Source organism: Paroedura picta, chromosome 14, assembly GCF_049243985.1.
Source record: "Paroedura picta isolate Pp20150507F chromosome 14, Ppicta_v3.0, whole genome shotgun sequence".
NCBI classification, from domain to species: domain Eukaryota; kingdom Metazoa; phylum Chordata; class Lepidosauria; order Squamata; family Gekkonidae; genus Paroedura; species Paroedura picta.
The window spans coordinates 24454832-24470491 of NC_135382.1; the positions used below are offsets into that span (position 1 = coordinate 24454832).

Here is a 15660-nt window from a genome sequence, read left to right on the forward strand (position 1 = left end):
TTTATCAGTTGCATCAGAAGCTGCTGTAGACACGTAAAGGAGCTGAAAAAGCAATTGGCAAGCTGCTTTCCACATTCAGTTGCGGGTGGGGGCCTTTGTTCAAATTCTTTTAATAAGAGAAGGTGACGCGAGGTTGTGTTTTAATAGCATCTGCAACGAGCCAACCAATTTTCTTTCTTTTATGCTGAACCATTGGTACAGGCATGGGGGGGGGGACCCTGTGAGTTGCAGCCATAATAAGAAAGTACTCGGTGAAACATTTATCTTCCTTTCTTTTTGCTCTCTGCTCATTGTGTTTGCCCTTATCTTGTGATGAAACAAAAGGAAAAATGCAGGCAATTTAGTTGTATTATATTCTGCTCCCCTGATCCCTTTGAAACTTATTTAGATTTACAAAACTAGGGTTTTTTGGCTTAAAAATATATATTTAAGTTATGGCTTAAAAAAAAACTTTTATTAAACCTTTGCACTTCTGTTCATAAAACTATTTGGCGATCACTTTCCATTTTTCACTGTGTGCACCTTGAAGTATGTGTGTTCATTTCATTGAGATTAAATGAAAAGCCTTCTGTATTAATCTTACTGTTCTTGGAGAATCAGGGTAATGGTCCAGTCACCCCAACTTTATTTGATATTAAAAGAATGTTAAGACAACACCCCTACCTCATCATATTACAAAAATAAGCACCCCATTTCCTGTGTCTGTTCATGTCGTTCATTTTTGTATGCTCATGTTAGTCATTTTCACCATGTCTCCATGGCCCCAGTCTCTGCACATACAGACAGGCATGGCGCATGTACAGAGCATGAGTGTTAGAACCTCCTCCCCTTCCTGTACCAGTGTTTACCACCTCTGAGTGCCATGTGCAGAAGGAGGGGTAAAGCCCCAGTTTCCACAATACCGTCTTTGCTGCCACAAAGAGCAGTCATGTCAGAGTTTACTTAGAATATCTCCTTCGTTAATCTTCAAATAAAGTAATTTAATTTCAGGTGCTATATTGATTTAAATAAAATAATGTACTAGAGCTGTAATGGCTCAAAAAACACAGCCTTTTTAAAGAACTGAAGATTGTGGGCTCAAAGCCATATATCTGTCAACTGCTTCCTTAGTCTTACAAGGTCATGATGTTACTAAATGCCTGGTGTGCCACCAAGTCTGTCCGTAAAGCCCGTTGTGTCAGATTATCAAACTGCACTGTGTGAGGAGGTCCTAGCAGCAAGCAATTGTGGCTGTTGCCTCAAGAACCCCCACCTTGGAGAGGTCACCATGTTCAGTCTTGGTTCTGTCAGTTCCAGGCAGGGAACCAAACAAGGCACTTCAGAAACCCAGATGAATGGTTTTACGTAGAGCAGCAGATTTCATGTTGGAGAAGTCCTTAATCTCTTCTTTAAAAACCAAAACCAAGACAAAGCATGACCCGACCTGGGTATCCCAGGCCAGCCCTGTGTTTTCAGATCTCAGAAGCTAAGCAGGGTCAGCCCTGGTTGGTATTCAGATGGAGACCATGAGTCAGGCAATGGCAAACCACCTCTGTTCATCTCTTGCCTTGAAAACCCTACAAAGTTGCTATAAGTCAGCTGCTACTTGATGGCAGCCCTCCCCCTGACCAAGCACATAGGAAAAACACCCACCCCTATTGAAGACAAAGAAAAGCTGAAATGATCTCAAGGACCAGATTAACAAAACAGCGCTGGTAAATTGAAACGCGAACAGATAATACACGCTGATTCTAATCTGCAGAACTCCTGTCCCTGGATGCTGCAGAAATGGGGACAATTCTGTGAGCTTGGGAGTAAGAAATTGATAAGGATAATCATTCTTTGGCTGTTGTGGTTTGGGGATTGGATTTTTTGGCTCAGTGTTGAGATGAAAGGAACAGTGATTGTAAGGAGAGGCAAGCCAAAGGTTTGTGTAACTGGAGCTGTAGTCCATGGAGAGGTTGTGGCCTATAGATCCTTGTGTTGTTCTGAACAAGGCAAAACTGGGGCCATGAGTGTACAGTGATTTGTTGGAATTGATCCCCCCCAATATGCATGTGGTACTAACTCCTACTAGAGTGTTCGGTCACAAATGCAGATCCATTGGGAAAAGATAACTTAAAAAAAGAGCTAGAACTCACCAACTCAAAGTGAGATCCCTGTCTGCATCATTTCTGAGCCATATCAGTGAGGTTGTATTCAGAGTCAGGAGCACCATAAGATACATTGTCGGTGATGCTGTGGGAGATCTGTCGTGGGAGATCACCAAATGAAGATCTAACATTTTCAAGCAAACAGAATATTGTATTCATTTTCAGAATTTGCAGACGACAAAGAGCCCTTGCTCATTGGAACTTAGAAGATTTTTATTTACAAAGATCTTGAGTTTGAAACAGACCCCATCCTTTTCTGTATTGACTGTGACACTTTAAAAAAAGGTGTAGGGAAGAGGTGGAGTATCCATTCAGTCTATATCTCATTCGATAATTCCTCTGATTAAAAAGTGTTGTCAGCAGAAGTCTGTGGTGGGCTGCAACTTCAAGCTCATTCCTCCAGAACTCTGCCGTCTTCAGTTGCTTTCCTGACTGAAATCCCTGTCGAAAGATATATATAATGCCTCCATGTGGTCCATTAATGCCTGGCATTTATAGGACACTGTGTCCTACTTATAAACTACAGAGTAGATGCAGAGGTGGAAAAGACCTCCCATCCACCTTCAGTCTGCCAAGTAACTCAATAGCATCCCACGTGAGACGCACAGAGACCACAGTAATGAAAATGGGCTGATGTTTATCTGTGACTGCTATGCACAGTCTTGCCATAGTCTTTAAGTAGTTAAGACTTCCTCATGGGAACTGAGGGAGCAGAATACCACTGGTCATCTCTTCTCATGTGAAGCCTGGGTGGGGAGGGGAATGGGGTCATCACATGGTCTAAGAAGCCATGGAATTTTGTACAGCTGGTTTGTACATATATGGTTCTGAAGTTGGCTACTCAGTGAGCTGTAGGTAATTGCAATTATGGATCTTCACATTGGTTGTCCTTCAAAGCTTAGCTGTATAGAATTATTGGAACACTGTTGTTTTTGACAAAATTCCTTTTCATCTTTTTGTCCAGGTCTTGAAGTTTTAAAGCAGGAGTCAGCGATAATCGAAAACGTCCCCATTTTGGGCCTCTACCAAGTTCCTTCCGAAGGAGGAGGCAGGATAGTTTTGTATGGGGACTCAAACTGCTTGGATGATAGTCACAGGCAAAAAGGTATGTCACAGAATCCCATGACTTCTTCATATGAGCATCAGGTGCATTGATGGATCTGTCATGTACCAAGTCACAGCCCACTGGGAAGATTTTTTGCATGAACTCCTTTTGAAAGGCATGGGTTACCATGATTCTTTGGCTGGAACACTCAACTGCAAATTTAATGTCTGGAAAGTCTCTTCTTTTATTCTGGTAAACCCTGTAATAAAGCAGGGACAGAATTTCCGGAGTAAGTCTCTGTTTCGAGTTCTTCATCAGACAAGGTCTTGTATGGTTATTTATTCATTCCACAAAGGAATTTTCCCCACTAATGCGTGACCTAAGGAGTCTCGCCGTGGCATATACCTATGCTGCAATCAACTGGAAAAGATTCTCTTTTTGGAATGAATAATTAACCATATAAGACCTTGTCTGATGAAGAACGCAAAACAGAGACTTAAACCAGAAACTCTGTCCCTGCTTTTTTTACAAGATTTACCAGAAAAGAGACTTTCCACAAGTTTCACTGCATATTTCATGTTTAATGCATAGAGCCAACAGAGGCTCTCGTTGTAACTTTCAACCACGACATCAGACTTGACTTTTATGTTGTGAATTGGAAGCCCCATACTGGGCCATCAGAGTTGTTAACCGTTGCTAGAATTCCTCCCTTACCTGATTTACAAATCCCAAAAACAGCTCACGCCATTTTTTTTAAAAGCTGTTTTGTCTTGGAAGGCTAGACTGAGTCTTATGCTTTGAATTCCCAAGACGTGAGGAGGCCTGAAAGCTCTGGCCTGCTACAGCTTGCCTCCTTATTACTTCTCAAGCACAGTAATTTGGTGCATGCCTAAAGGGCATGTTTCTCAGGATTAATCCGTTCTCCGTTTTGAAGGCTGCAAACAGCGATCGATCTTTTCCAGGCTGTCCTTTGCCCGCTGTGTTAATAAACTGTACACTCTTCACCGTGGGCATTGTTTTGTAAAACTTAAGCTAGGCTGGCTTTAGCGTGAGCTGACACCGTTCTATAGAGAGGTGTAAGCATGCTGCCCTGGGGACAGGCACTTTCTCTCCAAGAGCCCAAGCAGTGAAGTTGTATGAAGCTGACAGCATGGCTCCTTTCGGACATTACTCTCCCTGTGGCTGTAGCACTCTGCGGTTGGGGGGGGGGGATTTTTGCTGGCGCGCTAGAACCTGAGATCAAGGTTTGGAACTGACTGGCTTGTGCTGACTGTGGGGTTCGTGTAGCATCTGAGTGGATGAAACATAGTGTAGTAGCGCTGCTTCCAGAGGCCCTGTTTGCTACAGAAACATGAGTGCTGAGCTGCTGGGAAATGAAAGCAGCCAAGACTAGGAGTTTGCCTGTAGGTTGGGAGGTTCCAATTGGAGGAGGTTCAGAATTTGCGCAGTCCCTGATCTTGGTGGTTTGGAACCGAGCAATGGAAACACTTTTTTTTTTAGCTTGAAAAACAGTTGGGCTGTTTTGAGTTCTATGGGACAAAGAAGTGAATTATTATTGTTTAATAATTTATTAACCGCTACTCCCGAGAGGCTCATGGCCGTTTACAAAAGGCCGACTAAAACCCCATTAAAATGGACAATCACAATATCAGAAAAAACATAACAGCAAAAACATGGTGGAACCCTCAGCCCCCCCCCCTTATCCATCTATGAGAGGGGGGAGAAGGGAGAGACAAAATCAGAGGTGGCATTCGTTGTTTAACATCAGGGGGACCCCAACTGATCTTCCTGCACTATCCCGGCCTCAACCATAGACCTGGCGGAAGAGCTCCGTTTTACAGGCTCTGCGGAAGACTGAAAAGTCTTCAGTGTGGGGTACAGCTGAGACAGGGACTGGATGGAAATCTCCCTCATTCCAAGCTAGCATTATTAGGGACGGAAGGTATTTTAGTCTCCCTCCCAGGACTTTCTGGAGTCAGCTACCTTCAGTCTCTCTCATATAAATGAAAATATAAATGTGTGTGTATGGGGGGGGGGGAGTCTCTTTGTCCCTAGTGGTGTTCCTCTGTTCTCTGACTGAGGGTTGGGACTCCAAAGGGGGTCCTGACTTTTGGAAGGAAGAGGAAGAACAGGAGGAATTAGAAGAGGCAGCTCTGGAGAGGCTTGATGCCGAATATGATTGTGCCTTCACCTGGTTTGCAAAACGTCCAATCGATATCATATGTTGTGCTTTGTTTTTGGAATCCTTGAACCCCAGATTGCTTTTGGCTGCTGGACTCTCTTCTTCAGTACACTTCCTACGGAGTAATGCCCCCGAGCCTCAGTCATTCAGAAAACAGACAGCGGCCCCCGACGGGCGCAGGGTATTCGCTTCCGGAGCGAATGGAAGGTGATCTGGTTTCTGATTGTACAGTCAGTCTGGTTGTTTAGTTTCTCCTTTGTTTAGGACAGGAGCTCTTGATGGGAAAGGGTGGGGGGAGACTACTGGTTTATCAATGTGCAGTCCCTGTTATCGGCTTGATTGTTTTGGGTGGTCTGAGGCATTCTGGAGCAGTGGTTGGGAAAGGCAGATGGGCAAAGGCTGGGCTCTGGGCAGCTGTCGCAGTCTACCCTGCCGCTCCCTCCCTCAACAGCCAGGTTGACCCTTTTTGTTGAAGTTATTGTGCTGAAACCGGCAGATTTCCCTGGAGCGGGAACTGTTTCATACCTCTGGCTTCTTGGCTAAATCAGAGAGCAGCTCTGTCCTTTTCAGTTCCCGTTTGCCATTTGTCCCCCCTCCCAGTCAACTGGTTCTCCTCATCCCATAGAGCTCTGTGGCAGGTGGAGTGGCTTTGTGGGTAGGGAGCAAGAACTGCTGCTGCTCACACTTAGCAAAGGGAACTGTTGGGAAGCAGGGAAATGTATTTCTGTGCTTTAATTCTGCCTGTCTGGCTCTGGATTTTCAGGAAACCATCTCCATCGCTATTCGAAAGTGCTTGAGGCTCACCTAGGGGACCCCAAGCCCCGCTCCCTTCCAGCGTGTCCTCACTTGTCTTGGGCCAAGCCACAGCCTCTGAATGAAACCGCTCCCAGGTTGTGATTTTGTGTGTGTTTATGTTTAAAAGGGCTCAGCAAAACTTCTGTCTTGAGTTTGATCACTCCTAAGCAATTACAGATGGCATCTTAGCTAATGATGGACTCTAACAAATAACAGTCGGGTCTCTTTTTGTTCATTTTGGGTTTCCACTGGATGAAGTACGGGCCCCAAAGCTTACAGAGCTTCACTTCAGTTGCATTCCTGTCGATAAAGGAAAATGAAAGCCTGCAAGGCATTTTAATTCTGCCTTGTGGAGGTTCCTTGCCTCATACCTGCAGCTCCTGAAAATTCTACCTGTCCTTTTTCAAAAAGTAAAATTTCTCATTATGATTATGGAGATAAACATTAAACGGGGGCATTTTCAAGCCCCACAGCTGAGAAACTTAAAATTCCAAACTTGTTGTAAATTGCATAACATCTCGTATTTCTGCTGCTTGTCTCTTGCCTCCCCAAGCCCCGTCTGAGATGTTGACCAGCTTTACCTCCACCTAACTCTCCCCCTCTCAGCAAAAAATGTTCCACAGCATCTCATTGGCTGATGCTGCTGAGTGATTGCCTGACTCCCCCTGAGGGCAAGGGTTTTGCTGGGAAGCCTGGAGATCAGGCTGTCCATCACAGCATTGCCTCACGCTACCAGTTCAAGGCCCACTGTTGGCTCGGGGCCAGACGCTGCCAAGAGCAGGACAGTTCACTGACCTCCTTGTTCAGTTTGACATACTGAAAATCCTTTCCTGCAGCCTTTCTTGAGGAGGTCTGCCTAATGTTTTAATTTCATGTTGTTTTCTTGCAGCAACCTTTGGAAACATCAGAAATTATTATCTATCAACCTAGACAAAGTGGCTTTACCAAGCTTCCGTCAGAGCCGACCCCAAGTAAGGCCATTGTCTCCTGGAGAAAGCGGAGCGTGGGATATTCCAGGGGGTAAGTACTGAACAAGGCATCACTGTTTTCTGCAGTCTAGTAAAGGTAAAGGTCTCCCCTGTGCAAGCACCGAGTCCTGTCTGACCCTTGGGGTGACGCCCTCCAGCGTTTTCATGGCAGACTCAATATGGGGTGGTTTGCCAGTGCCTTCCCCAGTCATTACCGTTTACCCCTCAGCAAGCTGGGTACTCATTTTACCGACCTCGGAAGAATGGAAGGCTGAGTCAACCTTGAGCCGGCTGCTGGGATTGAACTCCCAGCCTCATGCAGTCTAGTACATTGGCCTAAATATATAGAAACACATCCAGCTGTGTACAGAACAGAGCAACATTCAGAATTGTACAATTCTAGAAAATATGGGCTTTTTGTCATCTAAATATCAGTGCATTTAATTTGCCATTTTAATTCAACATTTTGTCCACAAGAACAGAAGAAGAACCCTGCTGGGTCAGGCCATTGGTCTATCTAATCCACTCAGTGTCCTAAAGGTCCAACAAACAGGGCATAGAGGTCAAGGCCATTATCTGATGTTGCCTCCTAATATTGGGTTTCAGAGGTTTTTCTACTCCTGAACATGGAGGTTCCCTTTACCTCCAGCGATAGACCTGACTTATTTGTCATAAATCTATCTAATCCCCACCTAAAGCCACCTACATTTGTGGCCATTACTACATCTATTTGGGGGTATGTCCCACAACTTAGTTACTGCTTGAAGTATTTCCTTTTGACTTCTCTTGTAACTATGGCCAGTTGTGAGTGACACTTTGTTTCAAGCCATACCTTTGTTCTGTGTGCTTGTGGCCCATCCTAGTGGCAATTCTTGTAATAAAGCAATAACAGAAAAGGAGGACAAAACTAAAACTATGAAACCGATCTAGAAGTTATTTTTGAAATGCAACAGCAGCTAGAACACTAGTCACCCCCAAACCTAACCATAGAAACCTTGAAAAGGACACAAGAGGGCAATCCAAAAGCAAAGGAGACAAAATTAAACACAGCTTCTCTTTCTGGCAGTCCAGGGGAACGGAATAGTTCTCGTGGGGCGCCCCAGACTCAAGAGTAGGCAGCAGAGGAACAGGTAAGAGGAAGGGAGGACACAACACAGGAGGCCATGTCCTTGGTAGCCATTGAGAAGGAGAAGCCAGAGCAAGCAGGGCTTCCTCTGAGTAGACCAGTGCCATCCTAAAAACACTTTCCTGGGAGTAAACATCATTGAGCAGATTCTGAGTAGACCTGCTTGGGATTGCCCTGTTATAGTGAATTGCCAGAACATTCTAGTAACAGCTATTACTATCTGTTATATGTTAGAAAATAGGAACTTCTTTCCACTTTGGCATCAGCTGAAACACCTCTGTGAGTCTGCCATGGGAATCCTCATGTCTGGATGAGGATTTGGGATGTGTTCTACAATGCGCATATGGCTCAGACAGACTAGGCTGGACTATGCTGTTCCCCCTAGTGTGCCCAGCCAGCAGTCCCTTCTGGTTGCACCTTTTAAGGGACAGCTGGCTACAGTGAACAAGGTGCCCTTCAGAAAACTGTGTCCCCTATGATCTCATTGAGAAATCATAGGGCTCCCCAGAACGTAATTTGAAAGCTAATGTTAGAACATGAGACTGAAGCGGTATCTAGAACTAGCTCCGAGTCAAAATCAGTAGCTGTCTACCAGATTTCATTGCCCGGCCATAAATCTTTTTTTTTTCTTGTACAGGGATAATGCCTGGACGCTACAACCAGGACGTGGGAGGGTCAATCCCTGTCTTTGCATTCCTTGGTGCCATGGTGGTTCTGGCGTTCTTTGTGGTGCAGATCAAAGCTAAGAGCAGACCAAAGAGAAGGAAGCCGAGAGTCAAGCGGCCGCAAATTATTCAACAGGGCCACCCACCAAAGACGCCTTCCGTTTGACTGCAGTTGCCAAAGATGACCTCCTCTCATTGGCTGCTTTAGTGAATCAGGATCACTACCGATAAGGATAATCGATAAATACCTGGCAGTTTGCTGACTGATGTGTGCAACATTGTCTTTGTTGTCTTTGGTTCCTGTTAATCCGAGAACTCATTGGATCATCTATTTTTCTTTCAGTAGCTGAACTCAACCAAAGGCTGGAATACTATTTAAACAGAGCTGCTCTCCGTTTCTGTGTCCCAAGAAGGGGAGGGGGGAGAATCTCTCTCTCTCTCTCTTTACTTTTGTTTTAAACTGACCAAACCTTTTTCGTTGGGGGCTGTTTTCTATATTTATTTTAAGAGGGGCAAGGAGAAGATTCTCTTCAAGGCCCTCAGCTCTCTGACGGCGGAACCCTTTTTCTGAATGGGAAGCAGTTTTCTAAAGCTATATATATTATATTATGAAGAGAACCAGAAATTGCACCATCCTCCTGTAAAGGATGAGAGGAAAAACTGAACTCAAGGGAAAGCAGGAACAAATCAGCAAGGTGTAATCCTTCCATTTATTTTTATAAAACAACTTACCATGACATTTTGTAATTTTTCGGCATGATTTCACCACAGTTGGTGAAGAAAATTTTCAATAAATATGTTATCTATATTGAAGTGGCAGGAAGAAATCAGTGCTTTTGTCCCTCTTGAGAGAGAAAGCTAAGCCACTCTAAAGAGCATTCTCTAGTAGGAGAAATATTCTCTAGTGCAGCAGTCCCCAACCTTCTTGTAGTCGGGGACCGCCTCCGAGGGTGGGAGAGAGCCGGCGGCCCGGCCACAGCAGCTGCACGTAAACGTGCACGTGCAGTTACCGCGCATGCGCGTTTTCGCCACTAGGTGGCGATAACGCGCATGCGCAGAGCAGCTGCACATGCGTGTTTTCGCCAGCAGGGGGCGCAAACACGCATGCGCGGCAGCTCCGCGCATGCGCGTTTGCGTCGCTGGCGTGCCGGCAGCCGCGCCTGCCTCTTCCCCCCCCTCTCACTGCGGACTGGGGGTTGGAGACCTCTGGTCTAGTGGGTTCAAATACACCTTCAAGTAGTGGTTCTGTTTTTTTTTTTTTTTTAAAGGGGAAGCATAATCTTGAGAAGGAAGGTGACATGGTATAGCTCGGTCTTGGAGATCTCCCGTTGAGGAAGACTCTAGAGGAAGGCAATGGCCAACCACCTCTGCTTCTCACTTGCCTTGAAAGCCCCTCACTGAGGTTTCCAGAAGTCACTTAACTGCATTCCAGACAGCAGATAGTCAACCTTGTTGAGTTACAGACCTTGGGCACCATGAACCTCATATGAGCTGAGCCGAGCTTCAGTTTATTATGTTTCACCTGATACAGGTGCAAAGAAATCATGACATCATCTGCGTTAGGATGACGTCTCACTCCAGATGTTGAAAAAAATTCACCCAGGAGCTTCATAGAAATGTGCAAAAGGGATGGCAAGAGGTTTGAGACCCTTCCAGTTGAAAACCAACTTAGAATTCTAGAGTTGGAATGGTACATACAGGCCATCCTGCTCAGTGCTGGATCAGCCTCAAATTCCTTGTCTCTGAAAAACAAGCATGCTAGGGAAGAGGCTAGGGCCTGAGTCCTTTGCCCAACAGTCCAGAGTCAGCAGCCATGCAACCTGCAACTCCCAGGGTGAAGTGATAAGCCCAGGAGTAGTCAAACTGTGGCCCTCCAGATGTCCATGGACTACAATTCCCCAGCAAATGCTGGCAGGGGCTCGTGGGAATTGTAGTCCATGGACATCTGGAGGGCCACAGTTTGACTACCCCTGGATAAGCCCTTCATTCCTGCTGATCAAGTTGCTCAGTTCCAACTCCAGTGCCTCACTTGGTTGCAATTCACTTCTGCTGCCCCATCAGTTCACCTTTAAAGGCACGGGACACATTTTTGAAGCGTGCAACAAAGGACGGGAAACAAACTCAACCCAGAATAATCCCAATTTTTGTCAAGAGGGTCAAACCACAACAAAATGACAAATAATATAAAGTGTGCCCATGTAACATAAAGACACATCAGGGGTCTGAATATCAGACTGTACACTTTACAAGCATTGCTAGTGGATGAGTATGTCACATGAACCACAGGAAACCAGATGTGTTTCAACTTCTACAGCCTTCCTCAGTAGTCAAAATATACATTGTTAAATAAACACATCACACATTCAGAGAGTATTGTTCTCTCCTACACCGGTGTTGTTATCTCTTATGCTGTGTGGTTCGGTGAGATGCCCGTATGTGCATAACCTCGATCTGGTATGGAATTTCCAACCGCTCTGGATGTATGTAACATCATCAGGACCAGTAAATGAGCCCAACAGCCAAAATCTTGTTCCTACTGTAAACCACCATGGCTGCCCACCTGAGACAATATGACACAATGACATTGCCTTTTATATAGGCAGAGTCTGGATCTCTGGTGCCCCAAGATGAGGAAGTTCTTGCCTTAAGCCTGCTCTCCAAGATCCTTCAGTGGAGAATGAGAATGTTGTTGTGAACACATGAAGCTGCCTTGTGCTCTTCCAGACCACTGACTCATCAGACTCACAGGGCTGAGATCATTTTAGCAGAAGATGCGAAAGAGTAGATCTGGGAATTCGTATGGACAGAGGCACGTGCCTTGGCAGTAAGCCACAGGAGAGTTGTAGAACTTCAGTACTATTCTGTAGGATCTCTGGTAAAGATAGGTCTTTTATCAGGCATGCCTTGAATTGTTTAGCCTGCTGAACCTTTGAAGAAAGGTAGCAGATGTTTCAAAAGGTCAACCATCAGAGGTGGGACCAGTCACAAAATGGCTGCTTTAGGAAGGGACAGCAACAGAATTTTGGGAGGTTCCCAGCTAAGAATCCTGCCATGATTGGGGAGCTGAATAGACACTCTCGGGGGGGGGGGGTCTTCCTGGGGATGTCTGACTCCTTGCTCCAGCATAGTGGCACAGCTGTGGACATCAGAAAACGTATTAGTTCTTCTTCTTAGCATAACCTACCTAACCAGAGTTGATGTGAGAGTAAAGTTGGAGGGGAAATTAAGTAGCCCATCCTGGGCTCCTTGGAGGAGGGCTAGACAGCAGCCACATAATATTAGAGATTTGCTTGACTCAAGCAGTGTTCGATGTCAAAACACCCTGAGCCTCCGGGGAGGGCGGTATATAAATATAATAAATAAATAATCAGCCAGGTCCCCACATTTGCTTCTTCATTGGTCGTCCAAAGGGGCTTCATGTCAAATGAGAAAAACCTCTGGCAATGCAATCCTATGCAGAGTTACTCCAGTGTAAACTGGGAATCCATCGGCTCCGTGTGTAACTATGTATAGACTCGCACTGTTTGAAACTTACCAGAAAAACTGCTTCTACAGGATTACTTAACAAAGAAATTAGGTTATGGAAGATCCACAAGGGTTGTGAAGTTTTAGTTACCCGTTTCTAAGCATAATAGAAATGACTTCAGGCTCATATTGGAGGTTTTTTTGGGTACATGGGGGGAGGGACGGTGCTGTTGCAGCAAAACTGAGAATATATTAACAGCGGTTACTGCAATGTCGGCAGAAGAATGCACAACAAGAATTAAAGACAGTTGAAAGATTACTGTGATTGAGGAATGATGATTCACATGCAAATATAGTTCAAAGACTTAGAAATCTGAATACGTTTGATTGAAGTGTCTCCACTGTTATCAGATGCGTCCCCTGTATGAGACAGTTAATATATTCCTCTTCATTAAGAGGTCAAAACATTTTTGTCTACTTGGTATTTGTATACTGAAGTGTATCCATTGGAACAGGATGATGTCCGTATTCACTGCTTTGTGATGTGTTGTTCCTCAGTCATTGCAGCCTTTAACGTCTGTTATGGTATATTCTTCTCCAAGCAATAAAAGCAGGGCTCTCTCAGCCTCACCTCCCTCATAGGGTGTCTGTTGTGGGGAGAGGAAAGGGAAGGCGATTGGAAGCCGCTTTGAGACTCCTTCGGGTAGGCAAAAGCGGCATATAAGAACCAACTCTTCTTCTTCTGTAATATCAGAGCTCTCTCAGCCTCACCTCCCTCACAGGGTGTCTGTTGTGGGGAGAGGAAAGGGAAGGCGATTGGAAGCCGCTTTGAGACTCCTTCGGGTAGAGAAAAGCGGCATATAAGAACCAAATTTTCTTCAAATACTGCAATAAACATTCTTAATATATTCATAGTGTTTGCTGCGACAAGATATCCCCCCCCTTTATTGAGGCCATGGTTGCTTATCTGTTTTTCTTTTGGCCAAAAGACAGTGTGGAATTCAGCAAGCGTACCTTTTGCGAAGTTGACACTGTGTGATCTTTCTGGGAAATCCACCTGGAATCTCACCATACGGTGATCCAGGAACTTTAGTTTCCACAAGAGGAGAGCTAATGGTGAAAGGTTTCTGGCTGCTGGTCACCTGGAGGTAAACGTAGTTGCACCCTGGGAAGGAAGGCAGAGGGCCTCACCACAGCCCTTGATCCATTCCCTTCTACTTGGCCTTGGTTGAACCGAACCCATCAAGTGTGGCTAAGCAGGAAGCATACAGCACTTGTAATGAATGTGCAGGAACTGGACAGAACAACTTAGCGTGTTAGCAGCCATGTGTGATCTGCACATTTCAAGCATGCATGCTAAGTGATGTTTATTATCATTATTACTTAAAAATAAAATAGAATCTCACTCATCCGTTATAGAGTTCAGGGCAGCGTAAATGGTCTTCTCCTTCATTTTTAACTTCATAGCTCTCCTCGGATGAGAGAGGATGAGTAGGCCAAGGCTGCCTACCAGTCTTCCAAGATGGAACATGGGCTTTAACATGAGTCTTGCCTCAACCTAGAATCATAGAATCATAGAGTTGGAAGGGGCCATACAGGCCATCTAGTCCAACCCCCTGCTCAACGCAGGATCAGCCCTAAGCATCCTAAAGCATCCAAGAAAAGTGTGTATCCAACCTTTGCGTGAAGACTGCCAGTGAGGGGGAGCTCACCACCTCCTTAGGCAGCCTATTCCACTGCTGAACTAATACTTTAACTGCCATAACACCACAGCTCAAATAAAACAACTTGCTTTTTTCTCTAAAAAAAACTAGCTTTTAAAAAATGGTCTGACAAACAGCTTAAAATCCTGGCTTTTACATGACTAGTTCAGTTTCATTTTTGGGAATCCTGTGAGTAATTGACAAGGTTAATTTATACATGAAGCTGACCTGTATTCAGAGTTGCCAAATTCCAGGTGGTCACTGGAGATCTCCCACAATTATAACGTATATCCAGGTGACAGAGATCAGTTTACCTGAAGAAAATGGTTGCCAGTCAGTAGTCAGTCAGAAAATGGTTGCTTCAGGAGGTGGTCTCTGTGGCGTGATACCCCATTGAATTCCTCACCCTCCTGAGCATCACACTTGAAATCTCCAGGTATTTCCCAACCCAAAGCTGTCAACTCTAACTATATCGAGTCACACCTCTGGCTCTCGAGTTCAGTCTTTTCTCCTCAGACTGGCAGTGACTCTCCAGTGTCTCTGGCATTACCTGCTACGTTATTCTTTTCACTGGAGATAAAGCCTGGGGCCTTCTCCAAACCTTGAACCCCAAGGAGCTGATTTTCAATATATTTCTCCTAGTCCTGTCAGGGTTGAAAGACATCATTTCCATAGCTATAATTCTACACACACCATAGTGCTTAATGAAGATGTATTTACTTCATTTCCAGCCTGCCTTTCTTGCTGAGAAGGTGGAGCACACTTTTTTTTAAAAAGGTACAATAAGAACATTAGAATACAATGAACAATGCAGTTGAACTGGGTCGCAAAATTACAGAGCAGGCTTAGAAACACAGCACGAGGCATACAGTCAAGCCACACACTATATAATCACCAGCTGGGTGTAGTGGTTAAGAGCAGCATATACTCTAATCTGGGGAGCTGGGCTTGATTCCCCACTTCTTCTCCACTCACAGTTCTCTCACAGTTCTCTCTCAGCCCTGCTTACTTCACAGGGTTTCTACTGGGGGGAAAGGAGGGGAAGGCGATTGTTAAGCTGCTTTGAGACTCCAGTCAGGGGTTGTCAAACTGCGGCCCTCCAGATATCCATGGACTACAATTCCCAGAAGCCCCTAATAGCATTTGCTGGCTGGGGCTCATGGGAATTGTAGTCCATGGACATCTGGAGGGCCGCAGTTTGACTACCCCTGCTCCAGGTAGTAAAAAGTGGGGTACAAAAAAAAATAGCTCTTCTTCAGACAGGGCAACAGGGAATGGGTTTCAACACAAGAGCACCAAACCATCAAAACAGAAGAAGGGAGACAACAAAAAGGTCACCTACTGAGTGTTGTGAGGCTGAGTTCAGAAAACACCTAAAGGGACCGACCCCCCCCCCCCAGCTTCTTGGGAGGCCTCCCAGGCAGTTTGGCTGAGAAAGCCAGTCCCTGTGGCCTGCTTCCAGTTGCCCGATCTGGAAGGGATGGATGGAGCTCGGCTAATCGAGGATTAAGCTGGCAAGCAGAGCCAGCTGGGAGCTGTTAAAGCAGAAGTACAGCCCAAGGCCCTCGAAGAAGGCATG

At 45.3% G+C, this 15660-nt stretch overlaps 1 protein-coding gene and 1 long non-coding RNA gene across 2 annotated transcripts in view; one reads left to right on the forward strand and one right to left on the reverse strand.

Annotated features, from left to right (window-relative positions):
* The window catches only part of MBTPS1 (membrane bound transcription factor peptidase, site 1), a 32054-nt gene extending 22328 nt beyond the window's left edge, over window positions 1-9726 (forward strand). Inside the window, exons 19-23 of the mRNA XM_077310594.1 lie at window positions 3097-3237; window positions 5435-5566; window positions 6123-6249; window positions 7044-7174; window positions 8886-9726. Coding sequence (XP_077166709.1) covers window positions 3097-3237; window positions 5435-5566; window positions 6123-6249; window positions 7044-7174; window positions 8886-9079 — 725 coding nt within the window. The 3' untranslated portion in view covers window positions 9080-9726. The remainder of the gene's footprint in view (window positions 1-3096; window positions 3238-5434; window positions 5567-6122; window positions 6250-7043; window positions 7175-8885) is intronic.
* A 4004-nt stretch (window positions 9727-13730) lies between these two features.
* On the reverse strand, window positions 13731-15549 carry LOC143823790 (uncharacterized). Its single transcript, XR_013226580.1, has 3 exons — window positions 15424-15549; window positions 14310-14395; window positions 13731-13936 (listed from the first exon to the last, which is right to left on the reverse strand). It is a non-coding gene; the product is annotated as an uncharacterized LOC143823790 (long non-coding RNA).
* Between the last annotated feature and the right edge of the window lie 111 nt (window positions 15550-15660).